Source organism: Oncorhynchus masou, chromosome 19 (genome assembly GCF_036934945.1).
Source record: "Oncorhynchus masou masou isolate Uvic2021 chromosome 19, UVic_Omas_1.1, whole genome shotgun sequence".
Taxonomy (NCBI): Eukaryota; Metazoa; Chordata; class Actinopteri; order Salmoniformes; family Salmonidae; genus Oncorhynchus; species Oncorhynchus masou.
Window position 1 is genome coordinate 34,475,365 of NC_088230.1, and position 17,505 is coordinate 34,492,869.

A 17,505-nucleotide genomic window follows, 5' to 3' on the forward strand; every position below is an offset into this window, starting at 1 on the left:
GCGGGGGTTGTATGCGTGCGCAGTCGCGTTTTGGACAAAATGACCCACTAGAGAGCGACAGAGAACTACTATTGTAGATGACTCTACCAAAGATAGAACAATGAGCCAGATATATCCAAATCGTGTTCCAAATCACGAAAAAACTAAAAAGATAATTACTTGACACATTGGAAAGAATTACCTTTAAAAAACTGCGCAAACTAGGATACTATTTGGCCCTAACCAGAGTGTACACAGTGGCAGAATACCTGATCACTGTGACTGACCAAACTTAAGGAAGGTTTTACTACGGACAGACTTCAGTGAGCATGGCCTTGCTTTTGAGAAAGGCCGCGGTATGCAGACCTGGCTCTCAAGAGAAGACAGGTTATGTGCACACTGTCCACAAAAATGAGGTGGAAACTGAGCTGCACTTCCTAACCTCCTGCCAAATGTATGACAATATTAGTGACACATATTTCCCTCAGATTACACAGACCCACAAAGAATTGAAAAACAAACCCAATTTGGATAAACTCCCATGTCTATTGGGTGAAATATCACAGCAGCAAGATTTGTGACTTGTTGCCACAAGAAAAGGGCAACCAGTGAAGAGCAAACACTATTATAAATACAACCCATAATTATGTTGACTTATTTTCACTTTTGTATTGTACTATTTGCGCATAATATAACATTTGAAATGTATTTTATTTTGGAACTGTGAGTGTATTGGTTACTGTAAATGTTTATTTCACTTTTGTTTATTATCTATTTCACTTGCTTTTCACTTGTTTCCCACACCAATAAAGCCCTTACATTGAAATGGTATTGTATAAACGTGAAGCATCCAGTAGCAAGATGGATTTTGGCCGACATTCTGCAAATTTTCTCATCGATTAAACATTTGATCCCAATACAGTTTTCTGTTTCCAAAACCAGAATATCTAACTAACTGAGTGTACTGCATTTTGTAGACTTTACCCTTTGCCAAAGTTTCATAAAATTGTGTTGTTTTGAAGGAGTGCAAGGGCAAATTTAGTGATTGGACACGCGCAATTCATAGGCGTTCCCAAACGGAAATATGCAAATAAATACTAGAACGCGCCAATAGGATCTCACTAGCTCGTGCTTGGCTCTGCCCACTTCTCTTGTTCTGCCCACTATGATTCATTTGCTCCCTTTGGAAACGACAGGCTCTGGTTAATCTTGAGTTAGTTATACAAATCTTTGCCTTTAATTTTCTAAGTGGAGGAGCCAAGGGGCCAGTGTTCCGGTTCTTGAAGCACAGTTTTTGCTTCGGTACTGCAGTTTACCTGACGCCTGGCCCAGAAAGACAAGAAGGCGACACAAAGCATCCATTGAATTATTCAAATAATTGTCGCTGAGGCCGATATTTTTTCCGTTACTCACACCCGAAAACATTAAAATGGTATATTCCTCCGGTACACTGTCCTTCTCTCAGCACATATCAAAGCTGCAGGCTAAAGTTAAATCTAGACTTGGTTTCCTCTTCCGTAATCGCTCCTCTTTTACCCCAGCTGTCAAACTAACCCTGGTTCAAATGACCATCCTACCCATGCTAGACTGCTAGATACGTAATTTATAGATCGGCAAGTAAGGTGCTCTCGAGCGGCTAGATGTTCTTTACCATTCGGCCATCAGATTTGCCACCAATGCTCCTTATAGGACACATCAATGCACTCTATACTCCTCTGTAAACTGGTCATCTCTGTATACCTGTCGCAAGACCCACTGGTTGATGCTTATTTATAAAACCCTCTTAGGCCTCACTCCCCCCTATCTATCTACTGCAGCCCTCATCCTCCACATACAACACCCGTTCTGCCAGTCACATTCTGTTAAATGTCACCAAAGCGCACACATCCCTGGGTCGCTCCACTTTTCAGTTCGTTCCTGCTAGCGACTGGAACGAGCTGCAACAAACAGTTTTATTCAAAGGCTCAATCATGGACACTCTTACTGACAGTTGTGGCTGCTTTGCATGATGTATTGTTGGCTCTGCCTTCTTGTCCTTTGTGCCCAACGATGTTTGTACCATGTTTTGTGCTGCTACCATGCAATGTTGTCATGTGTTTCTGCCTGGCTATGTTGTTGTCTTAGGTCTCTATGTATTTTTGTGGTGTCTCTCTTGTCGTGATGTGTGTTTCATCCTATACATATACATATATATATATATATATATATATATATATATCTCCCGTCCCCGCAGGAGGCCGTCATTATAATTAATCATTTGTTCTTAACTGACTTGCCTAGTTAAATAAAAAAATCCTATGTCTGCCGTGTTTTTTGACGGAGTGATGACGTCGTCGCCACTCACGCTGCTCCCTGTGTGCACTGTTACAGCGTTCAAAACAACTGGGGACTGGGAACTCGGAAATCTCTGACTTCCGAATTCAATGCGTTCACGACAACTGTGAACTCAGGAAAAAAACGAGCTCTGACTGGGTAAATTCGTTTTGAAAGGTCATCCAACTCGGAAATCCAAATCTGGCCTCTTTCTTTTGCTCAGACTTTCCGACCTGAAGAACACTGACGTCATGATTTGACCTCGTTTTTTCCCCAAGTTCCCAGTTGTCGTGAAAGCATAATGAGTGCTCGTGAGCATGTGATGTTGGTCCGTATATAACCGGATGCAACCCGGATATAGACGGTCCATGAATCGGCGTATAAAACCTTAGTAGTGTAATGACCTGACTAGATCATAAATGAACAATTGTCCAGACAGAGGCTTGAGTTTGCGAATTGACGGTTTATTAAACCAACTTTACACAGGCTACTGTTTGGGCCGTAGCACACGCCAAAAAGATAACAGATAACCCACAAGCCAATCGTGACCTTCTCTTGGGAAGCCCAGACGTAAGAGAGAGAGAACAAAAAGCTGAACCTGGTCTTAACTTCCAATGCTCCACCCCCCCTCCACGCCACTCCGCCAACCACCAGGATGCCCGTCATCAGAACATTCCAGGCATTCCCGTGATTGGCAGATAGCAGGTTGATTGACATGTCGGACCCCGCGAACACCGGGTACTGGTCAGTACAACACAACCACCTCCTAGCCTAACACATAACACACAGCTGTCTGTGCGGGTCGCTACAGTAGATTACCTTGAAAACAACAGGTCGGACATTTTGGACGCGGCCTCCAATTCTTATTATACCTCAGTAAAAGGAGTTAAATGGTCAGTCCGAGTTCATGAATGGATGGATAAATGAAAAAATCAATCAGTGGCCACAGCCCTGCCACTGTCCAGAAGATGACGCTGTTTTATTATATGATAACAGCTAGCAAACAATGTAAATAAAGTAATTGCTTGCGTTAATAAGCAGCATACTTGACTCCTCTCTGTCATATTATTGTTTTGGTACATTTTATTTGAGTAAGGTCATTCCAGAATGCAGAATGCAGTAGTTTCACCCTCACTCAGTGCCTTCTGTGGTGGAAGGGCAGCCAGAGGAAGCACAGAGCGTATGCATCGTAGATCTTCTTTGGTTGCGAGTGATTGGCTCAGGGTGATGTCACTCACGGGACCTACTAGGAGACACTGAGGGCCAGGGAGCTTCTGCCCCCTTGGGTGCTGCCATACAGTTACATTGGCAGTGCCCATCCAAGGAGGCTCAAAGTCACAGATAAGTCAGCATCTTTTCTCCGGTACCTGTGATTGGACTGATGCGTGTCAGCTTCATTGTTTACCACGGCCAGCTGAAAAGTTACTATGCTGATTATCTCCTAGCAAATCATTTTCAAATTTAGCATTATGAAGGAAATGTAGAGATAAAATGTCTCGGTGCTCATCAGCGACTAAACATTGAAAGGTCATCCATTAAAATAAAGCAAGCTGGTAAAAAAAAGTTTCAACTGTGGTTGGTAGTGAGTGGAAGCAGTGGCTAACATCAGTTTTGAGGAAGCTATACTCCGTGGCTTGTTGTTAATGTTTGATGTCAGACTGTTATACGCATGGAACTGGAACTATACAGTAGATGTAGCGAGGGAGTAACTTTATAAACCTTGTTGCTTTTATTCTTAACCAGAGCATGTTGGTAACAGGCAGGCAGGCAGGCCCACTCAGAACGGTGTTTTGGCTACGTCCCAATACTGTAACAATTAAGCAATATTGAAGACCCATGCAGAATTTCACTATGGGAAGTAAACTGATCATAAATTCATATTATAACGTTTGTGTGTGTAGTGGTTTTGAATGAGTTTTACCCCTTTGATAGTTTCAGGATCGGACCCTTTTTCCCATTTTCTCCTAAAATGACCCAAATCTAACTGCCTGTAGCTCAGGACCTGAAGAAAGGATATGCATATTCTTGATACCATTTGAAAGAAAACACTTTTAAGTTTGTGTTAATGTGAAATTAATGTAGGAGAATATAACTTTAGATCTGGTAAAATAAATAATACGAAGAAAAAAACATTCGTTTTTTTTGTACCATCATCTGCGAAATGCAAGAGAAAGGCCATAATGCATTATTCCAGCCCAAGCGCAATTTAGATTTTGGCCACTAGATGGCAGCAGTGTATGTGCAAAGTTTTAGACTGATCCACTGGAGTCAATGCATTAATTTACTACTGGACAAATTGATAAATATATAGGGTTTTCTTTGGATTGTCTCGTTGCCTCTTTTACTGAAGACCTTACAGATATCACATTATTAATTGAGGGACAAACTCGGCCTACTGCACAATCAAGTTGATAGATTTGACTAATACATCAGTCCATATTGGGCAATGTGTTTGCAATTTCAGAGTTGACTAGAATGGTGAAACAAACTCTTTCCCCATCACTCAAGTTTCAGTCAAACAAAATCATCTGATTTGTATTTGGTTGAAGGAAGGAGATAAATTGTCCCTGTCACAACTAATGTGTGTCGGGTTGTGTCCAAGAACATGAGGCAATCGGCTCCCAATAGCCTCGCTCATCTCTTCCCATTATCTCTATGTGAATCTATCGCCCAACTCCCAGAGAACAGACAGCTTTGAAACATTTACTTAATCCCAATTAAAATCTGGAATCTGCATGCATTATTAACCCCTTCTTAGACAAAAGCCTATTAACTGTGGTAAGAGTTGTCACATTGTGTGCCGTGGGCCACTGTTGCAAGTCTTGTCTGGTAGTTTGTTGCCCATAGCAAGAGATCTTAATCTGTCACTCAGGCCGTAGGACGCACACGCACACACACACACACACACACACACACACACACACACACACACACACACACACACACACACACACACACACACACACACACACACACACACACACACACACACACACACACACACACACAGTAAATAATCTCATGAATAATATACTCCTTTCTTCTGTATTAATATTAAACAGTGCATAATGAGGCACTATAAGCAAATCCCAGAGCAATATTCCTATTAACCGTGATGTGTCCCTACAGTGAACCTCTCCTTGTTTTCTCATTGTCCTTTTTCACATGATGTTAAATTATTTAACCTGTACTGTGAGCTCAATTTTTTGTTGTTGCTGTTTTGGCTCTGTACTCCAGCACTTTTGATTTGAAATGATACAACAACCACGAGGTTGAAGTGCAGACTGTCAGCTTTAAATTGAGGGTATTTTCATCCATATCGAGGGAACCATTTAGAAATTACAGCAGTTTTTGTACATAGTCCCCAATTTTAGAGGACAACTAGTATTGGAACAAATGTACTTATACAGTATGTGTATTAAATATGTCATAAGTTTAGTATTTGGGGCCATATTTCTAGCACACAATGACAACATACAGCTTGTGACTCTACAAACTCATTAGATGCATTTGCTGTTTGTTTTGGTTGTGTTTCAGATTATTTTGTGCCCAATAGAAATGAATGATAAATAATCTATTGTGTAAATTTGGAGTCACTTATGTTGTAACATTTCAATTCCAAAGTGCTGGAGTACAGAGCCACAACAACCAGTAATGTGTCTCTGTCCCAATACTTTTGGAGCTCACCGTAAATCACATTTCACTTGGCTGCTTTGTTGTTTTCTTGCTATTACAATTGGGACTCTGTAGAGATCCCATGAACTTTGGAAATGTTCATTGACGGATTGCATTAATGCACATATGTTATGTTATTATTCAATAGCATTTCCATGACAACACTGTACATTTTCAGCCCTTACTGTAAAGTCCTTAATGCCCTTAGCTTTACAGTAATTTCCCATTCCCTGCGTTGAATGCCCTCCAGTGTTTCAGTTACTTTACTCTCATGGTCTTCCCTAACACAGTACTCACACAGCGCTGACACGACAAACTTGTCTCCTCAGAAGCAACACTTTGGACTTAAAAACTTTCCTGAGTCCACAAGCAGTATGTTGTGGTGTCTTGGCCCGATGCTACCGGGCTATAACTGTCTTTGCCCTGAGCCAACAGCGATCCGCCATCATGGAGCTATACTGATGTTTTATTGAGGAACCCAAGGGGTAAGGATCAGGGAGCTGGGACTCAGGGAGCCGGAGGGATCATGGTAAGAGTGTGTAACTTTTCTCTCTGTTTCTCTGTTTCTCTGTTTCTCTCTCTCTCTCTCTTTTTCTTGCTCTCTCTCTATTTCTCCCGCTCTCTCTCTCTCTCTCTCTCTCTCGCTTTCTTTACTGTGCATGTGTATATATATATATACAGTGCATTTGGAAAGTATTCAGACCCCTCAACTCTTTCAACATTTTGTTACTTTATAGCCTTATTCTAAAATGGATTCAATGTTTTTTCCACATCATTAATCTACGCACATACCCCATAACAATGTCACAATGCCCCATAATGACATCACAATACCCCATAATGACAAAGCAAAAACTGTTTTTTTAGAACATTTTGCAAATGTATAAAAATAAATGAAATATCACATTTACATAATTATTCAGACACTTTACTCAGTACTTTGTTAAGCACATTTGCCAGCGATTACAGCCTTGAGTCTTCTTGGGTATGACGCTACAAGCTTGGCATACCTGTATTTGGGGAGTTTCTCCTATTGTTCTCTGCAGATCCTCTCTCAGGTTGGATGGGGAGCGTCGCTACACAGCTATTTTCAGGTCTCTCCAGAGATGTTTGATCGGGTTCAAGTCCGGGCTCTGGCTCGGCCACTCAAGGACATTCAGTGACTTGTCCCAAAGCCAATCCTGTGTTATCTTGGCTGTGTGCTTAGGGTCGTTGGCCTGATGGAAAGTGAACCTTCGCCCCAGTCTGAGGTCCTGAGCGCTCTGGAGCAGGTTTTCATCAAGGATCTCTCTGTACTTTGCTCTGTTGATCTTTCCCTCAATCCTGACTAGTCTCCCAGTCCCTGTTGCTGAAAAACATCACCACAGCATGATGCTGCCACCACCATGCTTCACCGTAGGGATGGTTCTTGGTTTCCTCCAGATGTGACGCATGGCATTTTGTTCAAAGAGTTCAATATTGATTTCATCAGACCAGAGAGTCTTGTTTAGCTTGGTCTGATACTGTTTCGTTATTGTTTTATTCTCTTTACGGTTTAATTATCAACGATCTGGTCGGTCCTTTATTTCATTTTGTGACTTTTTTTTTAACCAGACAGAACTTACATGGTTTTGTAAAGTTGTTGTAGAGAGTCCTTTTGGCAATCTCCAAGTGGGCTGTCATGTGCCTTTTGCTGGAGCTCTGTAAGAGTGACCATCCGGTTCTTGGTCACCTCCCTGACCAAGCCCCTTCTCCCCCGATTGCTCAGTTTGGCCAGGCAGTCTGTGAAGAGTCTTGGTGGTTACAAATAAGAATATGAATTTGTTCTTAACTGGCTTGCTTAGTTAAATAAAGGTTCAATAAAAACAATTAAAAAAATATTGATGGAGGCCACTGTCTTCTTGGGTACCTTCAATGCTGCATACACTTTTTGGAACCCTTCACCAGATCTGTGCCTCGACACAATTCCTTCCACCTCATGGCTTAGTTTTTGCTCTGACATGCACTGTCAACTATGGGACCTTATATAGACAGGTGTGTGCCTTTCCAAATTATGTTCAATCAATTGAATTTACTACAGGTTGACTCCTGGATGATTCATCTTAAGGATGATCAACGGAAACAGGATGCACCTGAGCTCAATTTCAAGTCTCATAGCAAAGGGTCTGAATACGTATGTAAATAAGGTATTTCTGTTCTTATTTGTAATGAATGTACAAACAATTCTAAAAACCTGTTTTCACCTTGTCAGTATGTGTTATTGTGTGTAGATTGATGATTTAAAAAAAAAAGTATTTAATCCATTTTAGAATAAGTCTGTAACGTAACAAAATTTTGAACATTTCAAGGGGTCTGAATAGCTTCCGACTGAACCGAATGCACTGTATATACATGTCTCTCTCTCTATGTTGCTCTCTCTCTTTCAATTTGTCTGTTTGTCTCTTTCTCTCAGTCACTGTCTATCAATTTAAATCTAAAGTTCCTTTATTGGCATGACGTGTTGATACATAATGCCAAACCCCAAGTCACATTATAAAAAAGAGTAACAATGATTAACAATAGAAAATAAATAGGTTATGGAATTCAGCAAAATTATCAAGTAACAATGTTAATGGACTAGATGAAATAATAATAGCAATAGAAACGGTCATTGTAAATGAGAATCTGCTCTTAATTGCCCTGCCTGTTAAAAAATATACAAATGTATATATAGATACCAGTCACTCTGTGTACAATGCCCTCTTGTCAAAACGTTCTGCTTGTTGACAACACACATAGATTACCTATTAGATATCCGTACACCGTTTCTAAATTAGGGTCTTCTGGGATTATGTTGATTTGAGACAGAGCTGATATGACATTTCATTTATATAAATAATGACTGTCCCGGACATCCCATAGGCCTGGCCTCAAGCAATCAGACTTCTAATGCTCTTAAAATGTACTTTCATGTAATATTCATCGCAGCCTATAATAAATGTTGTATGCCATTGCCTCGGTTGATCTGAAATGGAAATTGTGTCCACATGAAGTTCATACTTAATTTGATCATACTTAATTTGATCATACTTAATTTGATCATACTTAATTTGATCATACTACATTTTGCAGTCACTAAAATGTCCTCATTCGTATGTGAACAATATAGCAATTAGTATGCTGTGGTACTTACATGATACTTCATTAGATTAAAGATGCCCCTGTTTCACACTAATTGGGGCGCGACTGGACAGACAAAGGTGAGGTCCTAGGAAATCTACATGTATGAAAAGCGTTAAAACTATTTAAGGGCATGTATTTATCTAAAAGAATGTTACAAACAGTCTGGAATAATTGGAATGTGGTGTTAACCTTTATACACTAATGTCTCTCAAGTGGGTCATTCAGTTTCATCATCCAATCTATGATGACCAGAGAGCATTACACTTGAATGTTATTGAAGGTGTTTTTTTCTTCTCAAGGAGGCCATAGTACTTGACTGAGCTGATCATGCTGTCCAAATACATATGATTTAAATTGCTATAGAAATCCCTATTATGGCAAATTAAGTGGCATTTTTAAATGAGAAAATTATGTGAGGAAATGTGACAGTTGAGAGATCAACTGTTCTGAGACTCGCTAACAATGCACATATTGTACAATGAAGCCCAATAAAGTGACACACAGCCACAGGGGAACGTTAGAGGAGGCTAACATCGTCATGCCAACAGAGGGTACTGTTGCTTCACAACAAGGTGGAGATGAATATGTAGAACACAGACAAACACAGGGGAGATTTCCCTTTTGGCATACCTGTGCAGTATGTCTGTCTATTGTTATACATGTCACAATGGACTGTTTTCCCATAAATTGTTATTGTTTAAAATGTGAAATGTTTGCTACCTCAATTAATTCAAGAATCATTATAGGCCAACATGTCTGAGAGTGTCTAATGCACAAAATTAAAATATACTGTCCTCATAACAATGGGTTCTTTTTTATTATGCATTATTGCATTAATGCCTCAATTAATTATAGCCTAATGTTCTTTTTGGCACAGCATTTTTTATGTAGGCCTCCGTGTCTTATTTTACATATTAGCAAAATGATAAACAACTGAAACACTGCATTAGTAATAAACATAATATTTAAGAAAAATTGCTATAGCATTTACGCAAAGCGAATGTCGGTAGCCTAATTGAATGTAGAATCAAATCTAATTTGGACCAAATCACTTCTATGCTTACCCCAAAACCCCAGTCTTCAAATTACTCAGGCTCAAAGTAGCCTTATTGACAGTTTAAAGCTTTTTCAAAATCCACCTTGAAATCTGTTACATGATATGCCATCATCTCATTGTGAAAGCGATTTGCAACGGGTTGTCTGCGCTGCATGCGCACACGATTTGCGTTGGTTTCCTCGCGCTGTGTCCATTTGATTCCTTACCGCACGCGCCAAACGCGCGCACTCCAGGTAAGCCAATGGGCACGCGAGTCACCGCTAGTCGCCCCCACTGCCCCCAAGTCCCACTAATGTCTCTCTCAGCGTGGACGCAACGTCACGTCCGCACTTGAACTTGAATTCTTATCCCATTGTACAGAGGCAACCCCAGCCACACACACACGAAGGGGTCCTCCCAAAGCAACAAGACGGAAACACTGGACCTCCGCTGTTTGGAATGAGAGAAAGAGGAGGTGTTTGGCTGTAACTGGCTGTTGTCTCCGTCTCCCCCTCAACTCCTAGAGCGTAGAGTTCCATGCCATTCCGTTCACCGTTGCCAAGACGCGCGCCGCGAGGACTGAATGGGGCCAAAGCTCACATCACGTAAATGAGTAGCTAATTTATTATAATTATTTAAGAACATATCAGAGGAGAAGAAGAGGTGACAGTTGAATCGAATATTGACCCATCGGTCGAAGAGTGGCATGCACCGTAGGCTACTCCAGTTGTCAACGCGCTGCAGAAGAGGGCACCTCGTCGGAATTTAAATTATCGTTATTCTCTGCAATTATTACAATATCCATTGCTGTATTAACAAAAGATAACCTTCCAGAAATATTTGCATGCACCTGCATGTTTCTGTTGTGTCCTAAAGCTTCCTTTGGCAATTCCAGGTGTTGCGTTTAGGGTGAGTGATTCTGCGATAAGAGAACTGGACAATTGAACAACGGTTTTTACCCGCCTTTCAACAACCACAATAAAAAACACACTAGGCTCATTTTCACTTGCAGTAGCTTTGTGTAAATCGTCTGAATTGGAAGCAATTTGGAAAAAGTTACCGGGCACCAGACCAGCGAAGGATCATCACGGAGCAAGCCAACCCCAAGCGCAGGTCTCCGGGCGATGCCAGAGTAGATGCAGGGGCAATGTCCCGTCGCAAGCAGGGGAACCCTCAGCACCTACCACTGTCGCAAAGAGAAACAATACGACGTGAGTATGATCACCTTATAGATCAATTGTTAATAGCCTAAATATGTGAATTTAGCATATTATATACCAGATTAAATTACCATTACCACGCGCAATTATTAGGATGAATTTAGGCCTACATGTTTACGGTGTGATACTGGAGCAAGCAAGATAGATTTTAAACACGTGTCTTATTCTATAGCATAGCTATTTATGTTTAATGCAAACCACTTTTTTTGTATCTTTGCAAGAGGGGTGGAATGGTCTGATTTTTAAGCAGTCTTTGCAAGAACCTGAAAAATCAAAAGTCCAGAATAACTTTCTTTGTAAGGATACTGATGTCCTGAAAAAGAATCGAGCGTTATAACCAGCCTTCATAGGTCATTGTTTCGGGCGTATTCAACCAATCATTAATTCACATTTAAAACCAAAATAATTGTGCAACAAAATACATACTATTTTATTTCACAATTTACAATTCCAAATGTAAAGATAATGTATTTATTCATTCTTATAGCCTATTGTTGAATCGTACATTTCTGTCCCTGTGGCTAAATGTCAAGTGGCTATTAGGCATTGTGTTATTGAAATTAATTAACCAAAATTGCACTCGTGTTTTAAAGTACAATTTGTTGAGAAGAGATGTGACACTCATAGACTACTGTGTGCGAAGATAAATAACATGCCATCCTGGTTGCTTGGAAGCCTTTCAAAAAATATTCAATTAGACTTTAGTTGTGCATTACGCCATATCTCTCTCTCTCACACACACACACACACACACACACACACACACACACACACACACACACACACACACACACACACACACACACACACACACACACACACACACACACACACACACACACACACACACACACACACACACACACACACACACACACACACACACACACACACACAATTCCTTGATCAGTCCGTGAATTGTATCCTCCTGATTTTCCCGACACCCTTTATTATCTAAGTTAGCCCATTCAATCATGCATTTTGAGAATGGTATTGCCTATGCCCTTTTCTGCTGGACGAAAACTATGTATTTATGTCAGCGTGACATTCAGGTGAATATTGATTACATAATTATTCTATGCAGTCTAATCGTTTCTTTCTTTTGGCCGGAGATGCTGCAGTTGTTGCGGGTATTATCGGCATATTGTGCATTATAGACCTGCAGTTTATTAGCGAAAAGCCATGTCTGGATACCAAGTTATTGGGAGAGAAGAAGAGCACGTGGATCAAGGTTGTGAATAGTTAGTTGATGTTCAGCCGTCTGGTAGGCCTATAATAACTTATATTGGAAAAGGACGGGGTATCTAAAGTACCACCAACGTCACCAAAATGCTTGAAAACGATTAGCTTCTTGTCGTGGATTCCAGGCTGGTGGATTCGGGTAGTCAGGCCTTCATTTAATGCCGTAATCATCAGTAGTTAATCGAAGTGAATTTCCTAGGCCCGAACCGATATGTTATAGATTACATCTGATTGAAGATTGTTGTGGGCATATGAGTAAAATACGTTACATAATCACATTTTAAATCGGTTAAATAAATCCAGAGTTTTCCCAGCGCTCTCTCCCGTTCTTAAATCCAATTTCATAGTGGCCTAATCTAGCTAATTCATAACAGAGGTTTATGATGTAATCTTTGGATAGATCTGTTTTGTGTTGAGCGGGGTTAGGTACATTATGTCCTACCCAACACTATTTAACATGTAGACTAATCATTTACTCTGAAGCCTTTTTACTGGATTTATCCCCAATTTATTAGACCTTTAAATCTTCTTTTTATTCTATCATGACTTTTTAATCTTTCAGTATTTTAATCCTCAACCCCAGATATCAATACCAAGTATATATACCAAGTATATATATATATATATATATATATATTTTTTAAAGCAAGTATAATCATAACAGATTGAAGAATTAAATTGAAATAATTTATTTTGAACCAAAATCATTTTGCATGTCACAAAGGCTGTTTCAATTTTCACCCCAAGACAAAGGAAGGCCTAACATTCTCAGTGTAGATCCTGTTACCTTCATTACCTTCAGTTGTGGTCTAACCTCGCGTGCTGATGTGACTTGTAATATTGTTGTAGCCTAGGCATGCATCCTATATACGAGATGCTCTGCAGTGGTTGGATCCCTGCTTGCTGCAGCTGGGACTGGATTCCCGCTGTCGGCTATCAGACAGCAGCAGCCATTGGTTGTCAATAGGCCTGAGTAATCAAATTCAAGTGCTGTCATTCTCTCTTCATAGCAGGTGAGAGGAGTCTAACATGATAGCAGTTAAATCAGCAACCTGGTCAGTTGCTGCAGGACGAGGACAGGAGTTTTGTGTTACAGTTGTTTTCATCAGGTGTCGTTCACAGCAATCCCCTTCCCCATGTATGTATATAATGTGCTCATGAGTAGAACTGAAATAGGTACAGGCCCATTGACTGCGCTCACTGTAAGTGTTATTAGATTACATGTATTACTGAAAGGACGGGAGATGTAACAGGTTTGTAAGAGAGGCTACATCTGCATTGTAGGGATAGCAGCAGGAAAGGGTGTTGTTTTCTGTCTCACAAATCACCCGTTTTTCAGTTGAAGAATCGGTGAGGATGATGGACAGGTGAGCCCGAGGCAGGTCTGTGTTTAAGTTCATCAACAGCCCTCGGGATGCAGCTCGTAACGTCACACAGGGCAGAGGGGACATTCCACCACTATAATAACTCCTACACACCTATGGCTCATTTGCTTACAGAGCTACGGAACGAACCGTCTGTTCAAATATTTCAAACAGTTTGAAAATCCTTTTTCAACGACAACCTATCTATAGCGAATATCTGAAACTGTGAGTGTGTGTGTGTGTGTGTGTGTGTGTGTTTGCATGTGGGCGTGTGTGTATTTATGACTGGGAAGGACAGAACAGTTACTGACATAATGCTAAGCCAGAGGATTTAAACAATTCAACTTTAACGTTAAATACAATGCATATATTCTATGAAAGAAATGTAATTAGACTATAAACTAGGAAAGAGAGAAAGACAGAGAGGGAGAGAACAAGAGAAAGAGAATGTAGAATTTGTATGTGTCCATCTGCCCATCTGTCTCCCCACCTGTCCCTAATTCTGTCCACCTGTGTCTGCGTGTGTACATAGGCATTGTGTGTGTGTCGCCGTGTGTGTGTGAGGTTTTGTGTGTTTGCAATGTGTCCATGCCTGTATTTACAGTATAGGCCCTGCAAATGAATTAAGCCAAATACACGTAGTGTTCTCATATGTGTGTAAACCGATACTGGGCGAGCTGCCTTGTATCATGCCATAACCCCCAGGTTAGCCCTGGAGGCAATACACCCATCTAGGAGGGAGAGAGGGAAGGGGAGATGGACGGAGGTGCGTATAAGGAGAGAGGGAGGGTGGGAGGGGGGGAGGGAGGGGAGAGGGACGGAGGTGCGTATAAGGAGGGAGGGAGGTGCGTATAAGGAGGGAGGGAAGGGGAGAGGGACGGAGGTGCGTATAAGGAGGGAGGGAGGGAAGGGGAGAGGGACGGAGGTGCGTATAAGGAGGGAGGGAGAGGAGAGGAGGGAGGGAGGGAGGGAGGGAGGGAGGGAGGGAGCAGAGGCTAAAGGACAGTGTTGGGGAGTAGTTCAACTAGTAATTCAAGTACATTTTACAGTAGCTTGGTGGTAGTTGAACTAAATTGAATTCTTGGTAGTGTTACCTGTAGTTAATTACTTTTTTGTAGTGTTGTAGCTAACTACTGGAACTACAAACTACTTTTTTTTGCAAAAATAGTATAAAATGTAGCTTTGAGCAGCTATGAACGGGGTTCACAGGATGACAGAAAGGACACGATCAGTTGAATAACAAAGCAAGCACTCTATCATGTAGGAACTATTTTCCGTTATGTGCAAGCACTGAAAGCATTACCACGTTTTTCTGTATCACATCCCGCCGTGATTGGGAGTCCCATAAGGCGGCACACAATTGGCCCAGCATCGTCTGGATTTGGCCGGAGTAGGCTGTCATTGTAAATAAGAATTTGTTCTTAACTGACTTGCCTAGTTAAATATAGGTTAAATATTTTTATATTTTTTAAAGTCATTACTTAATGTATTGAGTTTATATACAAATCCTGGGGTCAATTTGACTAAAGGTTTATGTTAAGATAAGTTAAATATTTTCTGTGTTATTTTTAACAATATTTCACGTATAATTCAAATCTAATATTATTTTGCTCAAGACAAAGTCCACTTGACCAATAGTTATTGATCTAGTATCTTTGGGTGCCACTGGTGCCAATGACATCTATAGTACCATCAACTGGTCTGGTGCCAATGACATCTATAGTGCCACCAACTGGTCTGGTACCAATGACATCTATAGTGCCACCAACTGGCCTGGTGCCAATGACATCTATAGTGCCACCAACTAGTCTGGTGCAGCCATCTAAAGTAGCATTGACTTTATATTCACAAAGATTCTAAGGATATATACATAAGGTTTACATACCAAGTTTCATGGCCCCATGTCCATGGGTTCAGTTCTTAAAAAGCCCTGGTGTGATATAGTGCCACCTAGTGGTGTAGCGTGGTCGACGTTGAATTCAGCAACTAATCATTCTCAAATCATTGGCTAATTCATTGAGTTCATATATACCAAATCTGGAATCAATCTGATTTATGATTCATGAGAAGATTTTTCCTGTATTTTTTTTTAGCACTAGTACATGTGCTAACGTACATCTATAGGTACAGAGCGGACATATTTGAATGCAACAACAATTTTCTTCTAGCAAAACCATTAAAGACTGATGCATAGTGTCTATAATACTGTAATAAGCTCGCATAAATTCACAGAGTTGCTGTCACAAACTCCACACAGTTGTCACTGACTAGTTAGATATTAATTTCCCAGTGAGCAAACCATTTCTGTACTTACAGCATCCATGTAAATACAGGTTTTATCAGGTTCCTGCTTTTGAAGACAGACCTGATAAATAAATCTGGTCTGCCAAAGCACAAACCTGGTAAAAAAATGGTTTATTTGATTTACTTTTGTCAGTAAAACTCATGAATGGAACTGTTTATGTCAAATTGTTTTGTCTTCTACTTGTAGTCCTGGTTATCCTAAAAAAGAACATGGCAAAACACATAATTGTGAGCCTAAAAATAAGGGCTGGACCGATCTCAGGACCGATAAAGTAAAATTTTCCTTGTTTTTTGAGATAACAATACCACATTCAATGAGGTTGATCTTAGGGACGTCCATGATAGCGATGATAGCGACGGATGATAGTGATGACGTCCATGATAGTGATGATAGCGACGGATTACATTTACATTACATTTAAGTCATTTAGCAGACGCTCTTATCCAGAGCGACTTACAAGTTAATTTTTACCTTTATTTAACCAGGCAAGTCAGTTAAGAACACATTCTTATTTTTCAATGACGGCCTGGGAACAGTGGGTTAACTGCCTGTTCAGGGGCAGAACGACAGATTTGTACCTTGTCGGCTCGGGGGTTTGAACTCACAACCTTCCGGTTACTAGTCCAACGCTCTAACCACTAGGCTACCCTGCCGCCCGGATGATAGTGATGACGTCCATGATAGTGATGATAGCGACGGATGATAGTGATGACGTCCATGATAGCGATGATAGCGACGGATGATAGTGATGGACATCCATGACAGCGATGATAGCGACGGATGATAGTGATGGACATCCATGATAGCGATGATAGCGACGGATGATAGTGATGACGTCCATGATAGCGATGACAGCGACGGATGATAGTGATGACGTCCATGATAGCGATGATCGCGACGGATGATAGTGATGACATCCATGATAGCGATGATAGCGACGGATGATAGTGATGACGTCCATGATAGCGATGACAGCGGCGGATGATAGTGATGACGTTCATGATAGCCATGATAGCGACGGATGATAGTGATTGACATCCATGACAGCGATGATAGCGACGGATGATAGTGATGACGTCCATGATAGCAATGATAGTGACGACATCCATGATAGTGATGACATCCATGATAGCGATGATAGCAACAACATCCATGATAGCGATGATAGTGATGACATCCATGATAGTGATGACATCCATGATAGTGATGACAGCGACGGATGATAGCGAT

General features: G+C 40.8%; 1 protein-coding gene across 1 annotated transcript in view; it reads left to right on the forward strand.

The window, feature by feature from the left end:
• Positions 1 to 10,482: 10,482 nt before the first annotated feature.
• Positions 10,483 to 17,505, forward strand: part of LOC135506221 (B-cell lymphoma/leukemia 11B-like) — a 49,931-nt gene continuing 42,908 nt past the window's right edge. Inside the window, exon 1 of the mRNA XM_064925739.1 lies at positions 10,483 to 11,355. Coding sequence (XP_064781811.1) covers positions 11,292 to 11,355 — 64 coding nt within the window. The 5' untranslated portion in view covers positions 10,483 to 11,291. The remainder of the gene's footprint in view (positions 11,356 to 17,505) is intronic.